Source organism: Ceratotherium simum, chromosome X, assembly GCF_057802395.1.
Source record: "Ceratotherium simum simum isolate JZ-2026a chromosome X, ASM5780239v1, whole genome shotgun sequence".
Lineage (NCBI taxonomy): Eukaryota > Metazoa > Chordata > Mammalia > Perissodactyla > Rhinocerotidae > Ceratotherium > Ceratotherium simum.
Genome location: NC_141940.1, coordinates 72,613,504 through 72,639,992, shown reverse-complemented (window position 1 = coordinate 72,639,992; position 26,489 = coordinate 72,613,504). Strand labels below are relative to the sequence as shown.

The 26,489-nt window shown below is 46.6% G+C and overlaps 1 protein-coding gene across 1 annotated transcript; it reads left to right on the top strand.

The window, feature by feature from the left end:
• The first annotated feature begins 31 nt into the window (after window positions 1–31).
• Window positions 32–21,609, top strand: LOC101400913 (NHS-like protein 2). The gene is made up of 7 exons (XM_014794875.2): window positions 32–219; window positions 3,339–3,466; window positions 3,773–3,968; window positions 5,845–5,976; window positions 7,194–9,521; window positions 11,251–11,383; window positions 12,219–21,609. Exons 2-7 carry the CDS (start codon window positions 3,464–3,466, stop codon window positions 12,541–12,543), a joined length of 3,117 nt encoding a protein of 1,038 aa, XP_014650361.1. The 5' UTR covers window positions 32–219; window positions 3,339–3,463; the 3' UTR covers window positions 12,544–21,609.
• Window positions 21,610–26,489: the final 4,880 nt, after the last annotated feature.

Below are 26,489 nucleotides of genomic sequence, written 5' to 3'. Positions count from 1 at the left end.
GCCGCCCCCGCCCCTCCCCCCATTCCCCGGGCTGCGCCTCTCACTGACTCTCTCCTTCCCTAGCTGCAGCTAACTCGGGTCGGGAAAATGCGACAGCGACTGCCCACTCGAGGTCGTCATGGCGACAGCCAGTGAACGTGTTCCTCTCCTCGGGCAGGCCCCCGAGTGTAGAGGAGCTGCTTCGCGAGGCGCAGCTCAATCTCCAGAGCCTGTTGCAAGGTACTGAGAGGGAGGGGGGCTGCGGCCGGAGCGCACAGGCAGGCGAGATGCGCAGCGGCTGGAGGGAGGCAGAGAAGAAAGAGGACAGGGACCGGCGAGAGAAAAAGAGAGAACAGTTTAAAATCTAGTGAAAAACAAAACACACATTTTTCATCTTTCACCTGCCAGACTAATGATTCGAAAAGGCTCTATTTCTACCTATTTACCTAGGCTGTTTACCCCCCCTCCTTTTTTCTTCAGTTCAGTAGTCCATGGGGGAAAAGGGACAGAGGCTGAGGCAGAGCAGTGGGTCAAGCCATTTACAAAGAGAGCTGGATGATAGACTCCCACAGTGTGGGCCCACATGGCTTCCAGACCTTCTCTTGCCACATCACCCATGCCTTTGGAATGCTGGCACCCAAAGGCAAAGGTCTCCCATTCTGGGCTTCACTCGTTCCGCTCTTGCAATAACCTTGTCCACATGTCTCCTGGGTAGCTACTGCCTCACCAAACGAAGCCCAATACCCAGCACCCAGAGCTCACCTCACACCCAATTCCCAGCCCCATGTCTTTGGAGTATACTGTTGAGCACGTTGTTTGCAAAGCTGGTGCACATGACCCAGAGAAGCAGCCCAGTCACAGTGCCTGAGCATTCAGACTGCACGCACCAGGCAGAGTGAGAAAACCCAGACTTTGAAATCAGACAGAGCTAGGATCTAATTGGAATCCCACATCTAACTGCTGTGTGATATTATGCAGATTACCGAAACTCTCTGAGCTTCAGATTAATCAGTCATCTTTAAAATGCGGATTCCAATTCCCCACATGGCAGTTTTGTGAGAATTAAAAATAGAGTGTATAGGGGTCGGGGAGGGTGGCATAGTAGTTAAGTTCGTGTGCTCCACTTCTGCAGCCCCGGGGTTGGCGGTTCAGATCCCTGGCGTGGACCTACGCACCGTTTATCAAGCCATGCTGTGGCAGCGTCCCACATGCAAAATAGAAGAAGATTGGCAGAGATGTTACCTCAGGGCCAATCTTCCTCACCAAAAAAAAAAAAAAAAAAAAACAAGTAGAGTGTATGTAAACCACTTAGCAAGAATATCTTGCAGCTAGAGAGACCCTGATAAGATGCAACATCAACTCCCAGTACATGTCCTTTGGAACCTGGGCTGAGCTAGGCACAATATTAAAGTTAAGATAAAAGAAAAAACAATGTGGTCCCTGAATGAAATACGTACATACAATATGAAAAACATACACAATGACTAGAGGGATTTATCCTATGTAAGTGGCAAAGGATGAAAACTCAGTGCTATGAGAGAGACTACTGGGGTGCTGGAAATATCTGGATGGAGGCTACCAGGGGCATACATATGTCAAAATTCACTGAACTGCACACATAAGATTTGTCCACTTTACTGTAGGTAAGTTATACAGTATCTCAATAAAATAATACAGATAAAACCTCAGTGCTAGTCACAGGCTCTGTACACCCTCCAGGCACTCACTGTCCCACTCAGGCCTCTCTTCCAAGCCTGGACGCCCTTCCTCCCTCTTCCCCACTCCAATCCTTACACTTGCTTCCAAGTTCTATTTTTGCCGCATCTAAAAAACCTTTAACATGAGTTCTGCACTTTGCATCATTCCCTCCATAAGCACTCAGATGAGGCGCTTTGTACCGTCCAGTTCAGGAGGACTTGTATAGTTCTGAACTGCTTTTCTTTCATTTGTTTATTCATTTACTCATTCATCTACTAGTCCTGGGTCTATATTTTGTCCACCTAACTGGACTGAGCTTCTCAATGTAAAGAATCACATCTCTTACTACCCTTGGGTTTCCAGAAGCACCTGGCACAGGGCTGGATCCCCAAGAAGGGCTCAGCAGACACTTGTTGAGTGAACATTCAATGTGAAAAGAGGTCTTATCAGCTCTCGTTTATCCATACCAATGAAGGCTCTCTTCTAGAGGATAGAAAACCGCAGATGGGCCACCCAACTGGACTACAGCCATAACCCCCCCTCCCTGCCAGGACAGTGGTGACCTTAGAGAAGCAAGATTCCAAGGGACACCATGAGCCTTGAGTTCAGATAAGAGAGGAGCTACCAGGCAGGAAAAAAAGAGTCAGCATGCTCTGTGTTGCCACCATGGGCAGAATCAGGACTGGTGGGTGGAAACCTAGAGGGAGGCAGATTTCACCTGGTAAGGAAGAACTTTCCTGACATGCCTAACGGCCCCAACTCTCCTTGGATGGAATGAACTGCCTTGGGAGGAAGGTTTCCTCCCTTCTCTGCAGGTGTGTGTGGAGGCTAAAGAAGCATCTGGAAGGCCTGCTGAGGAGGAAGTCTGAGCCCAGAATGGGGTGTTGGACCAGAGACCCTTGGAGGCCCCTCCTGACTCCAAGTTTCTATTATTCTTAAAGTCTTTATTCAAATGTGCATAGAGCCCTGCCTGTTGATTCTTTCCTCTCACTTCCTTCATTTACTCATCAAATTCATCACTTAAATGAAACCCATTCAAATCATATGCATCCTTCTTATTCTCTGACGATGCCCCTGAACTTCTCCTTCCTTCTATGCCACTACCTCCGCCTTCCCTCTCCTTCACGTTAGCTCCCCTGGACCTGACACCACCTACAGTGGGACTAAGGTACAGGGAGCCAGGCCCTCGGAGGCTCAAGTAAGAGTTCTTGACATCCAAGGAGCACTCCACATTGGACTTCCCAATGCCCATGTTTTCAAGCTTCACACAGGTCATTTCCCTGGTAGGGTTGCAGAAAACGTGAAGAGCTGCAGGGCTTCAGAGATAGGACCTTGCAGCATAAAGTAGCAAAAGGTGTCTGCATCCTGAGTTTCTTCTCCGAGTTGAGCACGTAAGGTGAGGGCCATTGAGACAAGGGATTGGTCCCAGAACCAGCACAACTGGAATTTATTGACTCTCTTTTCTCCTCGGCCTTCATAGTCCCGGGAAGTAGTAATTTTTTTTCATTTCTAAACCCAGAGGCTCAGACGCCGGGAATATCCTAAAGAAACAATGCAAGTCAGGCCTGGCAGCTAGAGCAGGAGCCCGGCCCATGGTCCTTCCCCAGCCTGGCGCTTGGCCGTGGCCCCCAAGAGTGTGTATCCACTGTGCTATTTTTCAGAAGAATATGAGGAACAGTACTCGGAGGCCAGACTTCTGGGGCAGACCTTCCGCTCTGCTGATGAGGCCCCTGAGCCCACCCCCAGCCCAAGGCCCCAGTCTGCCAGGCGTCTGGAGTTTGTATTGATGGTGAGTTGCTTCTTCCCCCACTGAGAGAGCCAGCATGCAGAGCTCGCCCTGCACCCATTGACAGGAGACCTTGAGTTGCTTACATTACCCACTGGAAGCCGCTGCTCACCTCTGCTCACCAGCAGAGCTACCCTGAGGCCCCACCAAGATGGGCCCTGCACAGCAGGTGTCGAGCCTGGCAGCCTGTCCACGCTTTCCTGCCCCTCAGACAAAGCCTCTTGACCTCCCTGCCTAGACAGCCATCCTGTGGGCACAGCTCATCTCCAGTTGGGAGCACACCCTTCCCATCACCTTCTTTCCCAACAGCCTACAAAACGGCAGCTGAGCGAGGATGAGACTACCACCCAGGGTGTGAGGGCCCCTGAGGCCTCCCTGAGCCTGTCTACCACTGCCGACAAGCAAGCTGCCTGGAATAGCCCCTTCCCTCTGCCCATCCTAGAGGAGAAGCGGTGGCTTCAGCCCTGCTCCACGCACTCTGACATTGTGCCCATCAACATCTCTGGTAGAGTTGCTTAGCACCACTTCTGTTCACTTCCCTCCATGACAACTAGAGACCATTCTCTCCAAATGCACTGGGCGCTGGGGGAGGGAGTGAGACTATCTTTGCTGCTGACTCACCCTGCACTGTCAAGGTCATGGCTCTCACCAGGGAATGGAGGCATGCAGAAGAGGGGGCTCTGGCTGCTCTTTCTTCACTCTCTACTGGCACTGCCACACTAACTGAGACCATTTGATAGCAAACAAAATTTTTGTTAACAACAGAAAACTCTAAAACTTTATGAACTTGTGTGCTCTTTGGAACATCTATGAAAACTTAAAGTTTGTGAGTTATGTTTGGTTTGAAGAAAGAAAACTTCTTGTGCCACAAGCCGGGTTTGGAATACACAGATAGGAGTCTGGGGGGAAGTGTGGGGTTCAGAGTGCTGGTGGTAAAAGGGAGGATCATACCCAAGGCACAGACCAAGGGCCTTGTGGCACTTTAGGTAGACACTCAGTCTTCTAGTGAGGTGGCCTCCTCAACTTGTATGGCAAGTGTTTAAGAAGGGAAGTAATAGAAGGGGACCAAGGCAAGAAAGATCAAAGGGGGACCCAATAGTACCTTGAAAATGGGGAAATAATGTATGCAGCTCGGCTGGCTGTGACTTTGGGGCTATGTGGCACCCTATACCACGCCCATTATTAATTCATGCTCCACACTCCACCAGCTGTAAGTGGAAGAGGAGGAGGGTCAGTCATTTCAGAAGAAGATAGGGGCAGCAACCTGATGAAATCAAGACTTCATATCCCAAAGTGACCAGAGGCACCCTGTGAGCCCATGGAATGCTGGAAAAAGTTGAAGACGATGAGGACAGCTCTAGCCACGTGTGGTGATGCTCCCTGGATATGGGGTCATCCAGCACCGCTGGCGTCCTCTCAGGAAATCAGAGGCAGGAAATAGAGCCCAGAGCCTAGGGAGATGTACCAAGAGGAGTGAGGGCTGAGAGGAGAGACTCACAAAGTGATGGTGGATGCTTTGTTTCTAAACTTCTCTCTTACTCTCGATAAGGCTGGCCCTGAGTTTTGCCCACGGAGCCACTTTCTATGAGGGAGGCAGGTACATGTGCAGCCATGGGGCTGAGAGGGGAGGTTTTGGTTAGCCATCTGCTGAATGAGAGACAGTGGGTGGAGCAGCATACCTCACCCCACTGCCTCACCCTGCCCCTGCCCCAGCAACTCCACAGGAGCAAAGACTGACCCAGCACTTTAAGAGAAATAGATAGCAATCACCAGGCAGGGGCGAACTTTGATGAAATGTGATCAGGTGGCTGAAGGACAGACTACCAGGCTGCTTCCTGGATGGGGGGGGGCGGTGCAGTGGGGCAGCTTCTCGGACACACTGTCCTCAGCGGCCCACATAAAGGCTTTCCCTGAGAAAAGATTATAATGAAGCAACAACTAGTCTCAACTCATCTCTCTACACCAGTGGTTCTCACCCCAGGCTGTACATCTGAAAAATCAATCACCTAGGGATTTCGAGAAAAATGCTTTTACCTGGGCCCTACTCCCAGAGAGTTAAATGTTCTGGGGTGGGTTCCAGGTATTGGAGTTTCAAAAGCTGCCCAGTTTATTTCAATAAGTAGCCAGGGTTGAAAACCATGGCTCTTGGCCACCTAAGACTCACAGGTGACCCTGGGTGTGGCCTATGAAAGCCAGCATGTATGTCTTGGGGCTGCGGGTGCCTGTGGCAAGTTGGGAGGGATGGGGAAGAAGGACCTCCTGCCTGGATGCTATTCATGCTCATGCTACTGCCATCATCCCTTCTCTCTACCTCAGGCCAATTTCCACTGTACTGTAAACAGAAACCAGGATGTACCCAAGTGTCTTTATTTTGGCTACAGGGCAGCAGTTTGATAAACACGCAAGTTTGCGACACTCGTTGTTTAACACAGAGACAGCCGTGAACCCCAAGTCCACCCTGAGGCGGAGGCGGACCATTATTGGATTCTCTAACTTTTCCCGGCGAGACCCAGGTGACCCCCCCAGCAGCTGATCCCCCGGACCTTTCCCCTTGCTCACTCCCACCAGTCCCGCCACCCAGGTGGTATTGCAGGGATGGGGAAAAGGAATAATTCGGGGCAGGGGGTCTTTGGACGTCCTGAAAAAGCCAATGTGGTAATCAAGGGTAACAAAGGGCCTTTTGTCAAGGGTAGCAACTGAATATGGAGAACAGGCCTCCCAAACTAGTAAATTCATTATGTTATTGTTTCCCATTATAAATGGACTATAACCACATATGTCAGATTTAGGCAAATAGGTAAAGGAGGGAATCATAGCTAAAAGCACCATCTTAACAGAACCATTACTGCCATTAAGTGAATGCTGGCCAAAGAGCACAGACAAGAGCGATGTGGCTGTGAATCCTGGCTTCTCCACTTACTAACCATGAGGCCTTGGCCAAGTTATGTGACTTCTCTGAGCCTCAGCTTCTTCATCTGTAAACTGGGGATGATGGTACCAACCCGGTGGTGGTGTTGTGAGGATTAGAGTTATTGTATGTAATTTGCCTACCATAGGCCTGGTACAGAGTAGGCATTCAACAAATGGTGGCAGCTATTATAAATCATCATTGTAGTAGTAGAAATAATAATCATAATAATGATATCACAGTAATAATTGTTGTATAGATGAGAAGATCTTTGGGGATTTTGAACATCTGAATGGTTTCCTCACATCTGTAGGTTATCCTAAGTCTCTCATGTTGCAAAGCTAAAAAGTGACAGGTGCCAAAAATGCAACCAGACTCTGAGATTTCCAGCTGTGGCATACTCCAGATGCATTGCTAGAGCTGAAAGTCACACAGTGCTGTCCTTTATCAATTCGAAAGCCTCTGCTCTCATCTCAGGAGAGGTGAATGCTGAGGTTTGTGATGGTTTCATGAGCCTGGGGTGAAAGCACGGGAAAAACCCAAGGTAGTCCCACATGCCACTTCAGCTCTAAAAGGAATAATCCAAACTGGAAAGGCTTTGGTACCCATCTGGACAATTCAAGGGCACCCTGTGACTCACTGTGTAGTGATGGGCAAGGACCCAACTTCCCCAGCATCTTCATCTATGGAAAGGAAGAACCAAGGAATTCTGACCAAGCTGTTGGCAAATGATTCTTGGCATAAATTTGGTGTTCCCGTCTTGAGACAGATGCTGGGGGATCCCTGGCTGCACCATTAACGTTCTATGTTTACCTCTTCCAGGTCACAGCAACAGCCCAGCAGGCAGTGTGGTCCGCTCTACCACCTCAGACATCAGGCCCAGTCATTCAGTTCCAGAAGGCGTTCATGGCAGAGTTGCAGTTGGTCAGGAAGCTCAGTTCCCAAATCTCACCTCGCCAGTACTGAGAAATCCTTCTAGTGATCCAGAAGAACCTCTCCAGGCACGTGGTGGCACAAACCCTCCTGGCATGGAGAGCATGGGAATGGTGTACAGCGTCCCCGGTTCTTGCAATGGACCAACAGAGTCCACGTTCTCCACTTCCTGGAAGGGAGATGCTTTTACCTACATGACTCCAAGTGCCACCAATCAGAGCAATCAAGTCAATGAAAATGGAAAAAATCCTTCCTCTGGGAATTCTTGGGTCTCTCTGCACACACTGCCACCTCTGGTTCCTAAGGAGGCTGCTACCCTCTTTGTCACTCGTGATAACCCAGCAGGATGCAGTGGATCAGCTGGCTACTCTGAGCACCCTACTCAACGAAGGCAAGTATTGGAACGACCCTCCAAGATTGGCCTTCTGACTGGTGGTACCTCGAGGCTGGAGACAGGCCCAGGTGGGGCCAGCAGGTTCCGGGAGCGGTCACTGTCTGTGCCCACAGACTCAGGCACCACAGATGTGGACTATGACGAGGAACAGAAGACCAGTGAAGCCTGTGCCCTGCCTTATGCCAGTACAAGTTCTGAGGGCAGTAACAGTGCTGACAACATTGCCTCCCTTAGTGCCCAACAGGAGGCCCAGCACAGAAGGCAGAGGTCCAAGAGTATCTCACTCAAGAAGGCCAAAAAGAAGCCTTCCCCACCAATGCGCAGTGTCTCACTGGTCAAAGACGAGCCAGTCCTCTTGCCAGAAGGTGGATCAGCACTACCCAAGGACCAGAGGCCCAGGAGCCTTTGCCTCTCCTTGGAATGCCAAGGACATCATTCATCCCACCCGGATGCTCAGGGTCACCCAGCTGTGCCAACCTTCAAAGATCCAGAAAGTACACAATTCTCCCACCACTGGTATCTTACTGACTGGAAGTCTGGTGACACCTACCAATCTTTGTCCAGCTCCAGCACTGCCACTGGCACCACAGTCATTGAGTGCACCCAAGTTCAGGGCAGCTCAGAGTCTCTTGCCTCCCCTTCCACCTCCAGAGCCACTACACCTTCCCAACTCTCCATCGAGGTGGAGGCCAGGGAAGTATCTTCCCCAGGAAGGGCCACAGGGCTGATGTCACCCTCCAGTGGTTACTCCAGCCAGTCGGAGACACCAACACCCACTGTCTCCATGTCCTTGACCCTGGGCCACTTGCCCCCTTCAAGCGGCAGTGTCCGAGTGCGTCCAGTGGTACCTGAGAGGAAGTCATCACTACCCCCGACATCACCAATGGAGAAAATTTCCAAGTCACGGCTATCATTTGACCTACCGTTGACCTCTTCAACCAACCTCGATCTGTCTGGGATGAGTATCTCCATCCGAAGCAAAACCAAGGTGAGCCGGCATCACTCAGATACAAATTTTGGGGCCAAGCTGGCCCAGAAAACTAGCCCCAACCAGCCAATCATGCCCATGGTTACTCAGTCTGACCTACAGTCTGTTCGCCTGAGGTCAGTCAGCAAATCTGAGCCAGAAGATGACATCGAGGGCCCTGACTATGCTGAGGAATCAGGAGCAGAAGTCTTCACCTTGCCAGAAAGAAAAATGAAACCTCCCATAGCTGAGAAGCCCCCACTGGCTCGAAGGCCTCCAAGCTTGGTCCACAAGCCACCAACTGTCCCTGAGGAGTACTCACTAACTTCGCCTACCTTGGCTATGACCCCCAAGAGCTCAAGTCAACACATGAGGCCACTCCCTCAAGACATCTACATGGTGGTGCGGAAACCAAAGTCCTCCAGCTTCCCTGAGGGCAGAAGCCCAGGGGAGTCCACAGCACCCTCACCTTTTGTTTTCACACCTTTTGCCAGTTCCTCTATTGCTTTCTTCTCAGGAACACAGCAATCTCCCCAGGGAAGTGCGGAGGATGAGGGCCCCAAGGTGAGATCCCTGCCTGAAAGAATTAGTCTCCAGAGCCTGGAAGAAACTGAGAAAAAGAAAGGCAAGATTCCACCTCCTGTACCAAAAAAGCCCAGTGTGCTCTACCTGCCTCTCACCTCACCCACAGCTCAAATGGAGGCCTATGCGGGCGAACCAAGACTGCCTCTCAGCCCCATCATCACCCTGGAGGAAGATGCCAAGTGTCCCCCCACCGGAGACCACTTGCAACCACCTGATACAAGGATAACTTCAACGTCGCAGGCTGACGGTGAAAGGGAGGCAAGCCCTCTGGGTTAGTAAACTGTCTGCTGGCTTTTCCTTTCAATCCCAGGAGAGATGACGGTGAGGATGGAGTGCCAGAGACAGAAGCAAATGCCCTCAAATAATGATCCTGATTCCAGGATGACCAAGTCGGTAGGGGGTACCTCTTGAGGGCCTGGGTTACTCTAAATAGGCCTCACTGCCCTTGGGATCAGCACTGACCAGTTTGGGCCAGTCTACCCTGGGACCCCCAGTGCTGAGATAATAAAATCAAACTGGGTCTTACCACCCTAGGATCTTAAGAGTCCATCCACCTAGTGAGGCATGCATCCCTTGCGTTAGAAACTCTCTTTCCACCTCACTGTAGAGTACTTTTCACTAGCGGCACTGAATCCAGTTTCATGCACAAGACTCAGTACCCTCCCAGACTGAGTTCAAGTGCATGGCAGGCTTGCAGGCTTCTGAAGCAATGCAATATGTTAGTAGCAGCAGCCTGTCTTAGTGCTTTCTAGAGGAAAGGGAGTTCACTTTCTTGGATGGTTTGAGGATAGATCCTCCTGGAACAATAAATAAGACTAGGCTAGATAATGTTTGTCATCCTTTTTGTTTTGTTCCTGTCTCTTTTTGTTTTAATTGTGATAAAATACACATAACATAAAATTTACCATCTTAATCTTTTTTCTTTTTTTTGTAAGGAAAATTAGCCCTGAGCTAACATCCATTGCCAATCCTACTCTTTTTGCTGAGGAAGATTGGCCCTGGGCTAACATCTGTGCCAGCCTTCCTCTACTTTATACTTGGGATGCCTGCAACAGCATGGCTTGATAAGCGGTGCATAGGTCCATGCCCAGGATCCGAACCTGTGAACCCTGGGCCGCTGGAGCAGAGCACACAAACTTAACCACTATGCCACCGGGCCAGCACCCCTATCTTAATAATTTTTAAGTGTACAGTTCAGTAGCGTTACGTACATTCACATTCACGTACATTGCACGTGTTGTGCAACCATCACCACCATCTATCTCCAGAGCTCTCTTTGTCTTGCAAAACTGAAGTCTGTACCCATTAAACACTAACTCCGCATCACCCCCTCCCACAGCCCCTAGCAACTACTCTTCTACTTTCTGTCGCTATGAATTTGACTCCTCTAGGTACCTCATATAAGTGGAATCATACAGTGTTTGTCTTTTGGTGACTGGCTTATTTCACATAGCATAGTGTCCTCCAGGTTCATCCATGTTTCTCATCCTTTTTTGAATCCTTAACACCAAACATCAAAATCTTATGGTGTTCCTTAAGCTGATTTGGACTTTCAAGTAAGTTAAATCAGTGTGACTAAAACAAGCAAACAAATCAAAGCCACAGGTAATTTTAGAATATGCTTCCTCAAACTCCACAGGCTCCCTCTGAGATTCAAATAGGTCCCACTCCCACCTACTGGTTGAGTCATTGCTTTAGATTGCTCTCAGCTCCTTGATTTTTAAAAATGATGCATTTAAAACAAGAGAATGCTCAGGCAACCTGTTGTAATGGAAAAGACATGAGAGAACAGGGACCCAGGCCAATCTTCACCACTCACTCGACCTTGGCCAAATCACTAACCTTCTGAACATCATGTTCCTCTGCGAAATGGAGGCATTAAGAGTCTCCACCCTGCTGCCCTTCCAGAGTTGCTTTGAACATCAAACGAAATACGTATAAGGATGTGCTTTGTCCTAACTATTGTAGTCAAAGTAATTCCCTCTGGTTTTTATGTCTAGGAAGTTCTATGGAACCAAACACCGAAGAAAAAAGTGTAATCAGTGATAAAACGGCCGAATGGATTGCGGAAGATGATGATGACGTGTTTGTGGCCTCACGCACAACTGAAGATTTATTTACTGTAATACACAGGTCTGGACTGATTTCCTTAATTCCTATTGTAATTGCCTTCCCTTTTTATACCAAAAGAAAAACTGCTACCTCTAAGCAGCCATTAGAATTGAAACTGGAGACTAAGTTCAGATACCCACTTATGTGAACACAGTCCAGGGCCTCATATCTCTATTTCATTGACATCTTTGGGTGAAGTGGAGGAGGGGTGGGGAAGGGAGGACCAGGTGCGAAGTGAGAGGCCCCTTGTCTCCTAGCAACTGCATGGCCTATTGTGGCTCCATCTGCTCTCTCACAGTTCTGTCCACAGTCAGAGACATTTAACCCTTCACAGAATTTCTTGTACCAAAAAATCTCCTCGAGAAGTGATGGGGGACACGAGGCTGAGTATCAAAGCGGGAACTCAGGCAAGGGGGGACCAGATGGGGACCCAGTTATTGGACAGGGGCACAAAGCAGGGGCTCAGTGGTGAGGAAACTGGGAAGAATCCAGTTACTGGAGTGGAGGCACCAGTTCAGAACAGGATCAGCTCCCAGGCTGTCTTCATTCAGAGTCACTGAGCTACTAGCCTTGATTCCTTAAATTCTTCCTCGGTCCCAGAACCTGGGCAGGACTGAGCCTGCAGGCACAGGCCAAGTGACTCCAGCTGTGGGCATTGAAAGGAATGTAGGGACAGGGGTCCGGACAAGGGACTCTGAGGACTTAGTGGTGAGAGAGAAAGCTGGTAAGTATGACTGCTTGCAAGACTGCTGCAGAGAAGTTCCCAGATCATGTCACTGGCATTCTTGAAGTTATATGAAGCATTAGGAAATGTCTGCCACATGAATTCACTCAAAACAAACATTCTCTTATTTAGGTCCAAAAGAAAGCTGCTTGGCTGGAAGGAGCCTGGTGAGGCCTTTGCCGGCGGCAGTAGACCAAGTTCCCACTCACCAATAAGGAACACAGCTGATTCTCCAATTAGTGAGTTGGCTGCCTCTGCAGGGTCAAGTGGCAGTGCCAACCTAGATGCTGGCAGAAACGATGATTTCAAGGCCTTGCTACAGAAGAAGGGAAGCAAGGCAACTCCAAGGTCCCGCCCCTCAGCAGCTGAACTGCTGAAGACCACTAACCCACTGGCTCGGAGAATTATTGCACAATTTTCAAAAGACTACGAAACCACCGATAACCCCAGTACCTAAGCCCTGGGTTCAGCAAGCAGGGTTTAGTTACTAAACTTGAATAGAGAAGGGGGAAGAGAGTTTTAAAAAGGAACCATGGAAATAACAAAAGCGCCTACATTTCTTTTACATTAACTCACACTCTGGACAGCAGGAGAGAGGCCACTTTATCTAGAACTAAAATCGTCAGGCACTTTAAGCATCTTCAGACACTTTACGTTTTCATACTTACGGTCTTACCATTACTGGACTACCGATTTTCTCCTTATTTTCCCCCAATGGTGTGCACTAAGAAGAAATTCTCAGATGCAAGCGCACATATGCCATCTTTTCAAACAATGGTCAGGCTGCTCCAACCATGGCTCCTGTCACTGAGGGGTGTAGGGTGAGAGCAGATCGGGGGCTGCCAAACCTGGGGAGCATAGGGTGCCAGTGCTGAGTATTCCCTTTCCTGGTAAGGCCTTGATGGCCCTGTATGGAGAAACAGAAAGACTGATGCCTCTTCATCTCCGGTTTAACTCTCCCCCACAAGAGGTTTGCAGGTGTGCACTTATTTCGGCATGGGGTTGATTGAATGGCTTTTGTCGTACAAAATATGAATGTGTCTCTGTCTTGAACTTCATGCCTTTTTAAGTTTGATTGTCTACACGGAGATCAGAGTGATGAGTTTCAATAAACATATAGACCCGCCCCCACCACTCCTTAGCTTGAAAAGGTCAGGACTGGGTTGCTTTGGGTGAACCAAGCTCAGCCAATAAACGAGGCAGCCATTCGTTCACTCAAATCTATCCAAGGTAACTCGCACAGGCGCCTTGAAGATCCTTCAAGTGTCTGTCAGCAATGATAGCTAGGATCTGTGCCCAGCTCATGCTGCATTCTAAGAACTCTTGTTTCATTTGCATATAAGATTCATTACAGGAAGTAGTAAGCTGAAGGAACAGCATCATCAAAGGCTCAAGGAGGAGAAAGTAAGAAAGTGTAACTTGCCCCCCACCATTTAGTTCAGATTGTGGTTTGTGGTTGGTTTTGTTTTGTTTAAAGGAAGCCTTACTCTGTTCCAAAACCGAGAACATATAGACTAAAAGGATATGTCCAAAATCTAAAATGCAGCCTTACAAGTTGCTATGGCTCATAACACCAAAAAAGGGCTACTTTTTGCCATTTAGGTTCTGCTGTTTGACCAACTTTCAATTAACCATGCTTGGGGAGAGTGTAAGAACTGGGGTAAATGGGTTGCTGACAGACCCCAGAATAATCATGGCGACCCTCCCAAAAAATTTATAGGCACTAACTATTCTTGTCAGTTCAATTTTCTAAGCAGAGCAAGAGCAGTGATTCATTTGATTTTCATGTCTGGTTTCTGGGAGGTTGGGGGAAAAAACAGACAAAGCATTGAACAAAGAAAACTGGCTGACCAAGAATGGAGGGTTAATTGCCCACCATTCCCAAGAGGGAAAAAGAAAAGTCAAATGAAATTGTAGTCTGTTGGCAAAAAGCATTCCCCGACCCCTTCCTCCTTCATCTCCCACCCAACAGATTCATTGGTCCACCGCCTGGAGGATGCAAAAACTGCTCCAGAGACAAGCAGATCTTGATTTTGATAGGTCACATTGCTCACCAATGAGAAGCAAGCTCTTAACTACCCACACTCCAGTGGACAGAGCAGCTGAAAAACCACTCAGTTCTGAGGAGATTTGGGCCTGGCACACAGAAGCCCTAGGCCTAGGTCCTTGGTTGGTACAGTTCTGAACTCTAGGCTTGTGAGCACAGGCCAGGCCCACCAATCAGCACTTGCAATCAGCACTTCCCAGTTGCTTTTGAAATCATTCCAACTACTTGGTTTGAAGGTCCTGACCAAATTTCAGGAGTTTTGTCTGAAATAAAATAGATTCATTCCTGGCCTTAATTTATATATGAATGCCACACTTGTCTGCCTCAGACTCAGAATTCCAAAAGATGGAAACATTTTCCTCTGTAGAGAAATGAAGGAGTGTTCGTCTTTTTGCCTAACAGAAGAGAAAAGTTGCCAGGGCCTTCTCCTTGGGAACCATTATGAATAGCTGAACTCTAAAGCTGAGTATGAGACTCACATAGTATAGGACTTGTTACTTCTGCTGATTTTTCTGGAAGCTTCTTGTTTGCTACTTCTAGTGGGTTTGCCTCTCCCCTCACCTTGCTTCCTCTGGTGGTTTTCCCAAAAGAATCTAAAGCTGAATGCCCAGACACCTTTACATTTTTCAATTACCTTGAGTCTTGCTTTTCTCTACAATACTCTGTATGTCTGGAGTTTTTAGAATATCTTCTACATCATCACTGTGGCCCTCAAATGCCCAGTAGTGTTTCCATTTGCACAAGAGGATTTGGGGCAGAGATTGTATGGTCAGAGGTAACATTAAGGATTGGAAATATTCATTTAATATTTTTCAACATGTAGACCTAGTCTCAAACAATCAACCAAACTGTAGAATTTCTACCAATCATTAATGAACATAACACTGAACATCTCTCCTACTCCTAACACTCAACCTCTCTCCTCCCCTTGCTTATCATAACACCAACTCTCTCTCCCACCCAGGCACATACCAGTGTTTGCTGCCTTCTGCACCTACCCGTTGAGACTGGTGAAGAAGGCTGAAAGGCCCTCCAGGAAGGCTTTCAGAGAACCTACTTCTGTCACTATTACTAGTGCGAATAGTAAATGATAACAGTTTTTGAAAGTGGAATACACAAAGGGTTCAAATGAAATGAAGTTGTCCCCGGGAGGTCAGCTTCTCGTTCAAGTTGTTTTTACCCCTTCATTTCCTCTGATTCCAACCAATAGCAGCAGGTGGCTCTACTAGGCTGACTTCAGTCTAGTCAGGAGTAGAGGAAGTCCTCCCCAGGAGAGGAGGTTAATTGATAGCTAAGAGTGCTTTGCACTTGGTGGGTATTCATTATGTATTTGTGGTTCAAATGTTGAGGGTAGAGAGCAAATCATTCTCAGTACAAGAGGAAGCTTCTCTGGTGGCTCTGCTCCTTTCCCTGACTCAGTCTCTTGTCTGGGTCTCCCACCTGGCCCCAACGCGTCCTTCAGCTCCAATTCCTGTGAACTGCATCCCTAGCCGACAGCTCACCCTTTAAGGAGGCAAGACCAGAAGCAGCAAAATAGTTTGTGTTAGCTTAATGACCACAAATCAACCAGTTGATCAGCAGGCATTACCTTGAATGTGCAAAGACAAAGGAGATCTACAAAGCTCTTGCAACAAGTATTTCGCGGGACATCCATTGTAACTCTGTAGACAACACGGATCGGATTGCGATCCTGCGGGACCTATCAGTCTGAGCAGATCTGTCCATGCACCTGCCCTCTTCCTCATAAGCAAACTATTTATTCCCTAAAAAGATGAGTTCATGGTCAGTGCTCCATTCGTCGCCAGTGCAGCCTTCCATTACCACCAAGTCTGTAACATAATGGTGATATATGATTTGCCAGGGCCAGGGCTAGAGTGAGGTGAGTGAGGCGCCTGGGGTACAAAATTTAAGGAGGCACCCACTCTCAGGGCCATGCAAGTGCCTTACCCTCGTCCTGGCCCTGCTATTTGCACTCTATAAAGTAGTATTCCTTTATCTTCTTCCTGTGGACAAGTACAGTTCTTCTGATTTAGGGGGGTAACTGTCCCTATCTGTTGTTGTACCAAATGTTTTGTTGCCATCTATTTTTTCCATTGCTGTAAACCTTTGTATGCCTACACATCAAAGAGTCTTCAATATCATCAGAAAACATGATTGCTTTCTAAATAACCTGCTCCAGGTGGCAAGTTAGCACCCATTTCAGTAGGAATGCTGACAGGGACAGCCTTTCAGCAAAATGGTGAATGAGTTGGAGGTGTGTCATTGGGATCCTCGGTCTCCTCTTTCTGCTCCATTCTCCCCAGACCTTGCTTCCCAGCACCAACTCTCCTGAGTGCCTCCTAGTTTGTTCTCCTCCTCGCTAAGAAAAGCATGCTCTCAGGAAAGGGATCAGTTCCTTTACTTTGAGATTATAAGGCTGAATGCTACCTCTTTTGAGGGTTGCTTGCATTTTAACAGGGGAAAAGCCTTAAGCCAAAGGAATGAAGTTCTACTTGTAGAATTTTAAGCATCAATTAGTTGCAGAAGTGTATTTTTCACCATGAAAAGGCCAAATTCCCTGACAGCTAACTCCAGAATATAGAAAATATCTTAATCTTCTGGAATTATCTTAGTAAATTGCTGATGGTTGATTAAATTGTCCTGATACCCAGTCTTGTTCAGTGTGGTTACTACCAAGGGACTCTCAGAAATGGTTACTAAAAGCCACTGAGAAGGCCTAGATAATTCATATTGTACATCATTAACATTTTTACACAAATGGAATTAATACTACTTATCATTTGAGAAACAGAACGCAAGGATTTAAAGAGTTTGTGAAAATGTGTCCTGTTTGTGAAAGGTGAAACCGTCCAATCAATGTCCAAGCGATGTCAGTCGTCTGGTATCAGTGGTGGTGATTAAACTTATTGGAGGTACAACTTTGTTGAACACAATTCTCTGCTTCCCCCTTCACTTATCTATGTTTTGTGCTATCACTTCAGCTTGGTGTGAGAATAAGACCAGATCTATACCAGAGCACCCAGTCCCTCTGAAGCCTTTGCATGTATTTCAGCTATAAGTGACTAAGATATTAGGGATTTAAAAGGACAAGAGAGTGGGAAAGAGGTACAAAGAGCTGCCTTTGTCAAAGAGCAGCAAAAATTATAATGATTTAAACAATGACATGAAATAAAGTTTTAGAACACTCTGAAACAGATTTATAGAGCAATACAGTAGTAAATGGTTGTAGACACACATTTGAGGCGCTTTTAATAAGTTTAGCAAAAGGAAATTTGTGTAAGTAATGGATTATGTGAAATAGGTATATACTTTTGTTTAGTAAGGCCCAAAATCTAGGCCAGTGGTTCTCAAAGTGTGGTCCCAGGACCAGCAGCAGCAGCATCCCTGGAATATATATGTGTATGTGTGTGTGTGTGTGTGTGTATTCCAGTGATGTTCCTTCTTCAAGCCCCTAAGTCGCTATAGCCATGACTCTCCAAATGATTCCAATCTTTCCTGTCATTTCTGCCGTCATTACAGTGATCAGTCTCTGGCCAAGTGATGGATATCGTCATGTTGAGCAAGTATATGTTTGATGTTAAGAAATTACCAGATTGAATCAATGTTAAGAAATTACCAGATTGTTCAACCTGCAAAACGTTTGCTTTGACCTAGCCAGCACATCCGGCCTGTTTTGGTTTAAAAAAATTTTTTTTTAATTCACAAATAGGAAAAAGGAAAAGGTGTTAGTTTGTTTGGTTTTGCCAACCCTTGAATACCTGTCTTCACCATGGTAGCTGTTTTCTAAGAGGGCTCTGGCAGAAGTATATTTGATTTTAAGATTTTGCCTAAATAGTGAAATTTGATATCAACAAATCCACAAACAAAATCTGAACTAGAACAAACAGTTAACCCCTCTCAGCCTCTCTTTAATGCCAAGCTTTACAGAAATTTATTCCCTACATGACATTGAGTTTTTTTTAATGTCCAATTTTATAAAATGTTATGCATGCAAATGCAGCATCGTGCTCATTGTACAAGTCACCCCAAACTCATTTCCTCCTCCATATGTATGATGGTGAAGAAATATCAATATGTATGTTCTTACCTCTCCTGATCAATTGTAAATTACAAATCTTTTCATTAATTTTTAAATGAGATATATTTACTCTGGCTAGTAGTTAAAATTTTATTCTTTTTATTATATTTCATTGCTACTCTTTTCTACTGACTCCAAAGCTTACTTTGGGGAATATTTCTTATTTTTAGATTGTTGTATTTATCTTATTTCTATATTTATCTGTAGTCACGGAATGTTAGAGCTGAAAGGGACCAACCTCTTATTTTACAGATGAGGAAACTGAGGCCCAAAAAGGTCAAATAACTTACACAAGGTCACACAGTGGCAGGGCCTGGCCTCAATCCCAGGTCTCCTGCCTCTGGGCCCAGTGTTTTTTCATTTAAAGCACTACATTTATAGAAGACCTACAGCTGGCTTCTACTTTTATGATACATGAATTTCCCAGGTATTTCAGTTAACTAATACATATGCTTTAAGGAAAAATGCTCAAGAGTTCTTTAGTTCATGAATCCAAAGACAAATCCAATTTTCAGCGTACAAACATTCCTTTCCCTCCAGAGTCATTATTTGTACCCTACTTTGTACAACAGATGTTTTCCCTAAAAGTTATTTGATAAATGAATTTTTATAGATCAAATTCCATTTTTTAGTAGAGAAGCTTCCTGTGTAAGGGAATCTTCTGGTGACTTCTTTTGAAAAATGAAGAATCCTCTTGTCAATGTCCCCTAATGTCTCTACTTTTTTTTAGTGTGAACTTTTGTAATTGGTGTTTATTTAAAGTAGGGCAAACCAATATAGGTTTTCCTAGAATCTACTTTATCCTTCCATTCTTAAACTTTATGAAATATTTTCAGACTGTTAGATGCTCATAAGATACTTAGTTGTGTTCTAGAAACTTCACCTTGCTTGATATTTTGTCAATCCCTGGGCTCAATCTCTATTTCCATCTTAACAAACAATAACAGAATTCCTTAATCAGTACTGAGCTCTGCATGCAGTCTCTTTTCCAGAACATTCTTTGCCTAATGCTCCTTAGTGTGACTCTATCTATTCTTGGGCTTCTTTCCATAGTTCACGCATACCTCACTATTCTGTGGAGTTGGAGGCAGTGCCCCTTTAGGGCTGTCCTAGTCATATGGAGTGGTATTTCCAGTTATTTCCATTATTCCCTTGTTCTTCCTGGACCTCCTCTGGTTTCCCTTTTCAGGAATGCTCAGAGATTGGTAGGATTTTCCCCCATCATCTAGACCAGGAGTTGACAAACTTTTTCTGTAAAAGGCCAGATAGAATCTATTTTAGGCTTTGTGGGGCACATACAGTCTCTGTAGCATATTCTTCTTCTTTGTTGTTATTTGTAACACTTTAAAAATGTAAATACCATTCTTAGCTCTTAGGCCATATAAGCTGCAGGCTGGATTTGGCCCGCTTGTCATAGTTTGCTGACCCTTGGTCCAGACTACCTTCTGGGACAGGCATTTCTGTGACCGGCCCATGTAATAATTGGGTTGTGTACTGGATGATGTGGCTCACTGCCCTCCCACCTACTACACTATCAGACCAGTCTGCACAGAGGTGGGTGGAGAAGGGGCTGCATAAGTCAACCATTACTCTTCGATAGGGTGCCCTTCATAGACTCTCATTCATTCTTTCTGCCTCTCTCTCTCTCTCTCTCTCACTGACTACCTCGATATAGAAACCATCATTCTTCTATCCAGACCTCCTGTCCTCATTATCCAATGTGCCTCTGCTTCCTCGAGTTTGGGGTAAGCTGACAGGGAAGAAGGGATTTCTGAGTTTTCTTATTTCTTTTGTCCCATGATTACTCCCCGAAACTGTGGTTGGGGACCCCTGGCCTGGGTTATCTGCCCTGGCCTGCCCCCTACTGCCATCACGAGTTTAGGGCTGTCTCTGGAAAGTCTGGTGGCCCATGCCATGAGATTCCATTCCAGTCTACAATTTCCTAGGGAAGTCACCAGCTCTCTTGGTTCCAATGGCTGGTTTTAAAACCCAGAATGTCCATGTGTTCAATTTCTAGTGCGATTAGGACCTATTCTAGACTCAGCCCCAGCAAGAAAACCAATGAGGTATAGAAGGTATTCTGTGCCCACAGTTCTTCCTTGCCTAAACCCCCTGCCTCCTGGGCCCCCAGCCCCCAGGATGGACTCCTTGGGATGCCCCATGCAGTACCACAACCAGCAGGCTTTCAGCACACCACCGCCTCCTCACCTCTGAACCTCTAAAAGGATTCCTTAAAGCTTTTTCACTTCTCTCTCCATCTCACTCCCATCTCTACCTCTCATGCTACTTGGGGGGTTAAAGCTCAGATTCACATTTTCACATTTGCTCATATAAACATTGGGGGATACGAGTGAATGAGAAGGTATGGGCCTGTGTGTGTGAGCATGGTTTCTCCACCTGGACTGTGAAGGCCCCATTCACTAATAGATCACACACACCCTATCCAGTGCTCTCATCAGTTCGCTGGTCCAGGTCCAGGTCTGATGGGGCTGGTCAAGGAGAAGGGGATGGTGGCGGCTCCTGAGGAATTTCCCTTCTCTTGCCTTTTGAGACCTTCTTTCCACTGGTTTGTGCTGGCTTCTCCCAGGAAGCCATTTGAAGAAACTCCTCTGTGGCAATTCTGGACAGGCCAACATACAGAAGGCTAGGACTTGAATTCGATATGGACTCAGTCACTCAGACACATCTCTCAGGCTGCAGTTTTTCCTATCTAAGCAAATTGCTTCTTAGGACCTTTAGCTTGCTGTCTGTCATTTGAGCCCAGGGATCTACCCACTTACTGAAATCTAAATTTTAAAAAGTCAGAGACACAAGTAACTTTTAGGATTTCCCTATCTGAAAGCATTCCTGAAACAGTTTCTTTCTGCCTTTTGTTTAGGATTTCCAGACTTAGGAAGGGAACCAGGCTTGCGCCTCGGACTCTAAGGCAGCAAAAGTACTACACTTGCCAAAAGCAAAATGAGGACAGAAGATTGGCTAGTCCTACTAGGCATAGTCAGGGAATGGACTCTTGTTCAGTTAGCACTTATGGTTCAATGCTTACTGAGTGCCAACAATGCACTTAAGAAAAATAAGGGAGACAGGAATTTACAGACCAGTGTCCTAAACTAGAAGGTAGAGATAAGGCAATTCCCCCCAGTGATAAGAATCTGTCCCTCGATAAAAATTTCAAGAAGCAGCAGAAACTAGAAGAGATCGTAATCCCAGTCTTCTTAGAATTCCAACACAAAATGGAAGGGAGCCCTCTGTGGGGTGATATTACAAAGGGTTTTTCTTGTCTTTCTTTTTTTAAAAACAAACATTCCTTACTGGCTTGCTACCAGCAATTGAACTGTATTCTTTATAGAGCTATAGCTGTTTGTGTCTTCTTAAAAATAAACTTTTTCTGTTAAAATCGTTTTCTGTTTCACCCTCTGGTTTTCATTGTAGCAATGATGCCTTTATTCAGACACTAAGCCCAGTTCATGAGCATGTTTTACCGACCACACAAGTGTGGGGCCCACACACATGGGATTTCATTCTCACAAACCCCTGGGAGCCCAAAACAGACATGCGGGACACAGTGTCTTGCAGAAACCTGGCCCACTGAGCCCTGAATCTAAGGTATACAGGAAGGTAATCCATGTTCGAGGACTTCATCTCAGGGATTCAAGTTCAACTGCTCATGGAGGCAGCAAGGGCCGCAGATAAGATGAGGCTCTGGTGAAGTGGGCAGCAGTCCCCAGGGATGGGAGGAGGTTGCCATAGCAACTGTGCTCAGGGCACACACTCCCTCTTTGTTCTCTGGCTCAATGAAGCCACCCAGCAGGGCAGACCTGAGTGTCTGGGTTGGGAGCAAAACATGCAGACCAGATGTGGCCCAGATCACTTCCATCCCTCAAAAAGGGTATGGTCCCACCATGCAGGTAGTGACAGCTATATTCAAAGGTCAACTCCCATCCAAAAGGAGCTTGGTTCTCTGTTCCCAACTGGCCCAGGCCTCTAAGGCTGAGGCCCTTGCAGCCAGCATCTTGTCTCCCCAGGTCCCATGCTGGCTCATGTCCCCTGACACCACTAGGCGGCTCTTCCAAAAGGACACAACAGAGCTGGAAACAACCTAGAAAGCTTACAAGGGAAGGGAGAGGGGCCAGAGCTACTCACAGACAATAGCAGGTGTTAAGATTTAAGCTAAAGGTCAGAGAGCCAGCCCTGATGGCCTAGTGGTTAAAGTTCAGTGCTCACCACTTTGGTGGCCCAGGTTCCTATCCCAGTCGCAGAACCACACCCCCCGTCTGTCAGTTGCCATGCTGTGGTGGCGGCTCACATAGAAGAACTAGAACGACTTACAATTAGGATATACAACCATGCCCCAGGGCTTTGGGGAGGAAAAAAAAAGAGGAAGATTGGCAACAGATGTCAGCTCAGGGCAAATCTTTCCCTGCAAAAAAAAAAAAATAAAAGAAGGAAAAAAAGAAGATAAAAGTCAGAGAAGGAGGCTGGCTCTAGGTGGGCCTCATGGCAAGCAGTACCTCAGTGGGACCCTGCAGTTCAGGGTCTAGTGTTCACCCTGGCAGGGTCAGAGCTTCCACACTACGAGCTGGGAAAGCTTTTAGGGACTGACCTACTCTGACCAAACTCACGAAAGACATGTCAAAGGGAGGGTCTATATATTAATTAACCAAAGAGAGAGCATACGTTTAAAGCACAGGTCATACACAGGAGGCCTGCAGGCTGAATTGAACTCACACACATTGTCCGGAGTACACAATGGTGTTTTTCAATTTTTTAAAATTTAGATGGGACACAATCTCTCCAATTTACCTAGTTCCCCACCACTCCCTGTTATATTAAACTCAACCAGCTTCATTCACTCATATTACCTGCCAGGCCCCTGAAGGCATTTGAGCCTGTGACCCCTAAGGTGTTGTTGCAGGTTGAGTTCCCCGAGAAGCAGACTCGGGGATGGAGCTTGGTGTGCAGGATGTTGACTAGGGAATGCCCTCAGGATGGACATCTGTGGGAAAGAAGGGAAGGAAACAGGCTTAGGCAGAAGGAGAGAAAGGCAGCAGTACAGGCACCACAAAGCCTCACCGGACTCAATGGCGAGCTCTGGTGTTAAAATGACCCGTCAGTGTTGTCCTGCACCTGGCCAAAGGCAGGCCTTCATAGTTCTGCTTCAGTCAGTCACTAGCTATGGGCCACCAACCAAGGGCCTGACCTTGGGTGAGGCAACTCTCTCCAGCTGAAGTGATCCCCAAAGGAGCTGACAGCTAAAGAAGGTTCTTTGCTGATAGCACTCCCAGCAGCTGGGGCAACAAGTCCACCCTTGAAGTTCTGTGTCCATCACAGGTGTCTCTCTCCCAGGAGCAGTACAGGTTCAACACTTACGAATTCTTATTTTCTGATTCCTACTCCTTACCTCAGACACATTACAGTTCATTTGATTAGGTTCATAGCTTTCTTAAATTGTAGTCACCACCATGGGACACATGCTAGTAGCCTCAGTTGGACTTTGGTGTTTCACATGCCTCATTAACGCCCATTAACGAACCCTCTCCAAGGGCATGTCACATAAGCAAATGGATAAGTCAATCCATCATGCAATATCAGGAATAAAATGGACTAGGCATCCATCAAGCACCTACAATGGGCCAGGCATTGTGTGCTCCTCCATCCACTTCTTTTACTCATCTACTCAGCAAAAATGAGCACTTTCGACATTCCTGGCTGAGTGCTAGGTACTGAGGGTACAGTAGTGACCCACACAGACACCATGCCCATCCTTGTGGAGTTTACATCCAGCGGGGTGTCGGGGGAAGAGGGAGAATCTCCCTCTGCCCTTTCCCTTAAGGTTCTTCTGGCTGGCCAAACAATCAACAAGACAGGTTAGCAGGAGAAAATAATACCAAGTTTAATAACATGTATACATGGGAGAAGCTCAGAAATGAGCAACTCGTCCCTCTTTCTAAGCTGCTTGCTTAAGTATTGCAGCTAAAGGCGAAGGAACGTGTTGGGGGTGGGTAGTGGCCTGGGACTTCAGAGGGCAGAAGGACAATTCTTTTCAGGGTCATCTATTGATAATTTGGTCAGGGAGAGATAGAGTTTTTTTGATAAAAGGGGCTTGGTGCCCCTCCCATTGCAACATCTATTTTACATTATCTTTATAGCCATCATGATAGAAGATCTGTTCCAGGAATGAGCCACCATGCCAGATTCTCTAGGCAGTTAGTGGGGGAGGTCAAATATCCTTATTGTCTTCAGCTCGAAATAATCTGCATACCAGAGTGGTGCTTCCTGGGGCAGCTTGCCCTGAGCACCATCAGGGGCCACTGCTGAAACTAGTTCACTCGGCAGCCCTGGGGACCAGGACCAATGGGCCTCCTGTTCCTGTTATCTAGGAGTCACCACCCTAAATACGAACTCCTCTGGTCATCTCTTTGCTCTCAGTACTCACTTCATACTGCTGTAAGGTTCTGCTCTGCTATCCAACCTTCCACCATTCCCCTCCCTCCCATCCTTTTCAACTGTGCCCACTAGAACTCCAATGATAGAAATTAATAAAAAAAAAACCCTACAATCCAACCAGAAAGACCCCGCAACACCTTCCTTTACAGGGACCTGGCTGTCTCCTGAGAACCTCACTTCTCCTGTAGGCCACTCCTCAGAGATTCTTTCCCTTCCTAAATACTTCTGCATCTGGAGGTGGCATGAGTCCCTTCCTTACTTCCCACTACGCCTTCCAGACCATGATCACTGAACTTCTGTCACTCTCCTTCATTCAGTCTTTCTTTCCACCCCCCAGACTTTGCCAAAATCTAGGGTCACTTAAACACTCATGTGGAAGACCCATTGCAAATCCCTGGCTTCTCATTTCTTTGTCCTACTCACCTCTTATGACCTCCATTTCTGCTCCATCACCCACTCTCACAGTCACAAATGGACCTTTTTATTCTCCAGAATTGCTATATCACTGAAATCTTAACTTCAACCTCCCACAACCTCATACCTTTCCCTCTTTCTCATTCAATTACTCCATTACACTGCTCAACTTCATTGAGACCTCCAATAACTTAACCCATTCATTCACTCAATATTTAGCAGGCATCTACCACATACCAGGCACTGCATTAAGTACTGGGGATACGGCTTTGAATATGACAAACATAATCCCTGCTGTCATGGAGCTCGGGTCCCCTTTTCCTTATCTCTCAGCCCTTCTCTCTATTTGAACTTCTTCCCCAATTAGTTCAGGTCCAGCATTTCGACCACTCTCTTACAAACATCCTCAACTACTTTTGTTCCATTGTCCTTCTTCCCACCCCCCAGGCACAACCCCACCTGGATCAATCCAACTGTCCACATTCCTTGTTCCCACACCCAGGCTGCTGGAGAAGACCACACTCAGTCATGCAAACTGGTGTGCTCCTACTGAAAAGGGGCCTTCAGCTCTACTCAGAAAAATCCTTCTCTGGTTCCACAATCAGCTCTCTTTCCTGTTCGTCACAACTTCAAACCTCCACTTGCCTCAGACTCAAAACCCTCCACTAGTCCCTCCTCCTCACTACCTCTCCAGCAGATGACTTTGCCTCCTGCTTCCCAGAGGAAGTAGAAGCCATCAGACAGGAAGTCCCTTACCTTCCTAACAACAAATCCACAATCCCACCTTTGAACTATGTGCACACTTCCTTATCCCCTCTTTATCCTGTATCTCCAACTTCTCCCTTTCAGTAAACATTCATTCAACAAATATTAATTGAGCACCTACTATACGATAGGCACTGTGCTAGGAGCTGGGACTATAATGGTAGGCAAAACAGTCAAGGTTCCTGTCTTTAAGGAGCTTACATTCTAGTGTAAGGGAACAGACAATACATTAGTGAAAAAACAAGCAAGATAATTTTAGATTATTAAGGAAATACAACAGGATATTATGTTAGAAAGTAATAGGGGAGAACTATTTTGGATAAGGTGATCAAGGGAGGCATTTGTCAGGAGATGACATTTGTGCTGAGGGAAATAAAGTTGTGTTTTGAACACATTAAGTTTGAGATTCCTATTAGTTATACAAATGGAAATATCAAGTAGACAGCAGGTTATACGAACCTGGAGCTTAGGAAAGAAGTCACAGCTAGAGACATAAGTTTGGGAGCCATAAGCATATTTGACACCATGGTACCGAATGAGCTCACCTAGGGAGAGAATGTGGATAGAGAAGAGACTCAAGAGAGAGCTGTGGAGCCCTCCAACACTTGGAAGCTGGGTAGAAGAAGAGGGTCAGCAAAGAATATTGAGATAGAGC

Excerpts from the sequence above, each read along its gene's own strand:
- LOC101400913 (XM_014794875.2), top strand. Across the intron at positions 3,969-5,844 it reads TGTGCCCATCAACATCTCTG|GGCAGCAGTTTGATAAACAC; the intron begins GTAGAGTTGCTT and ends TTTTGGCTACAG. Across the intron at positions 5,977-7,193 it reads CTTTTCCCGGCGAGACCCAG|GTCACAGCAACAGCCCAGCA; the intron begins GTGACCCCCCCA and ends TACCTCTTCCAG.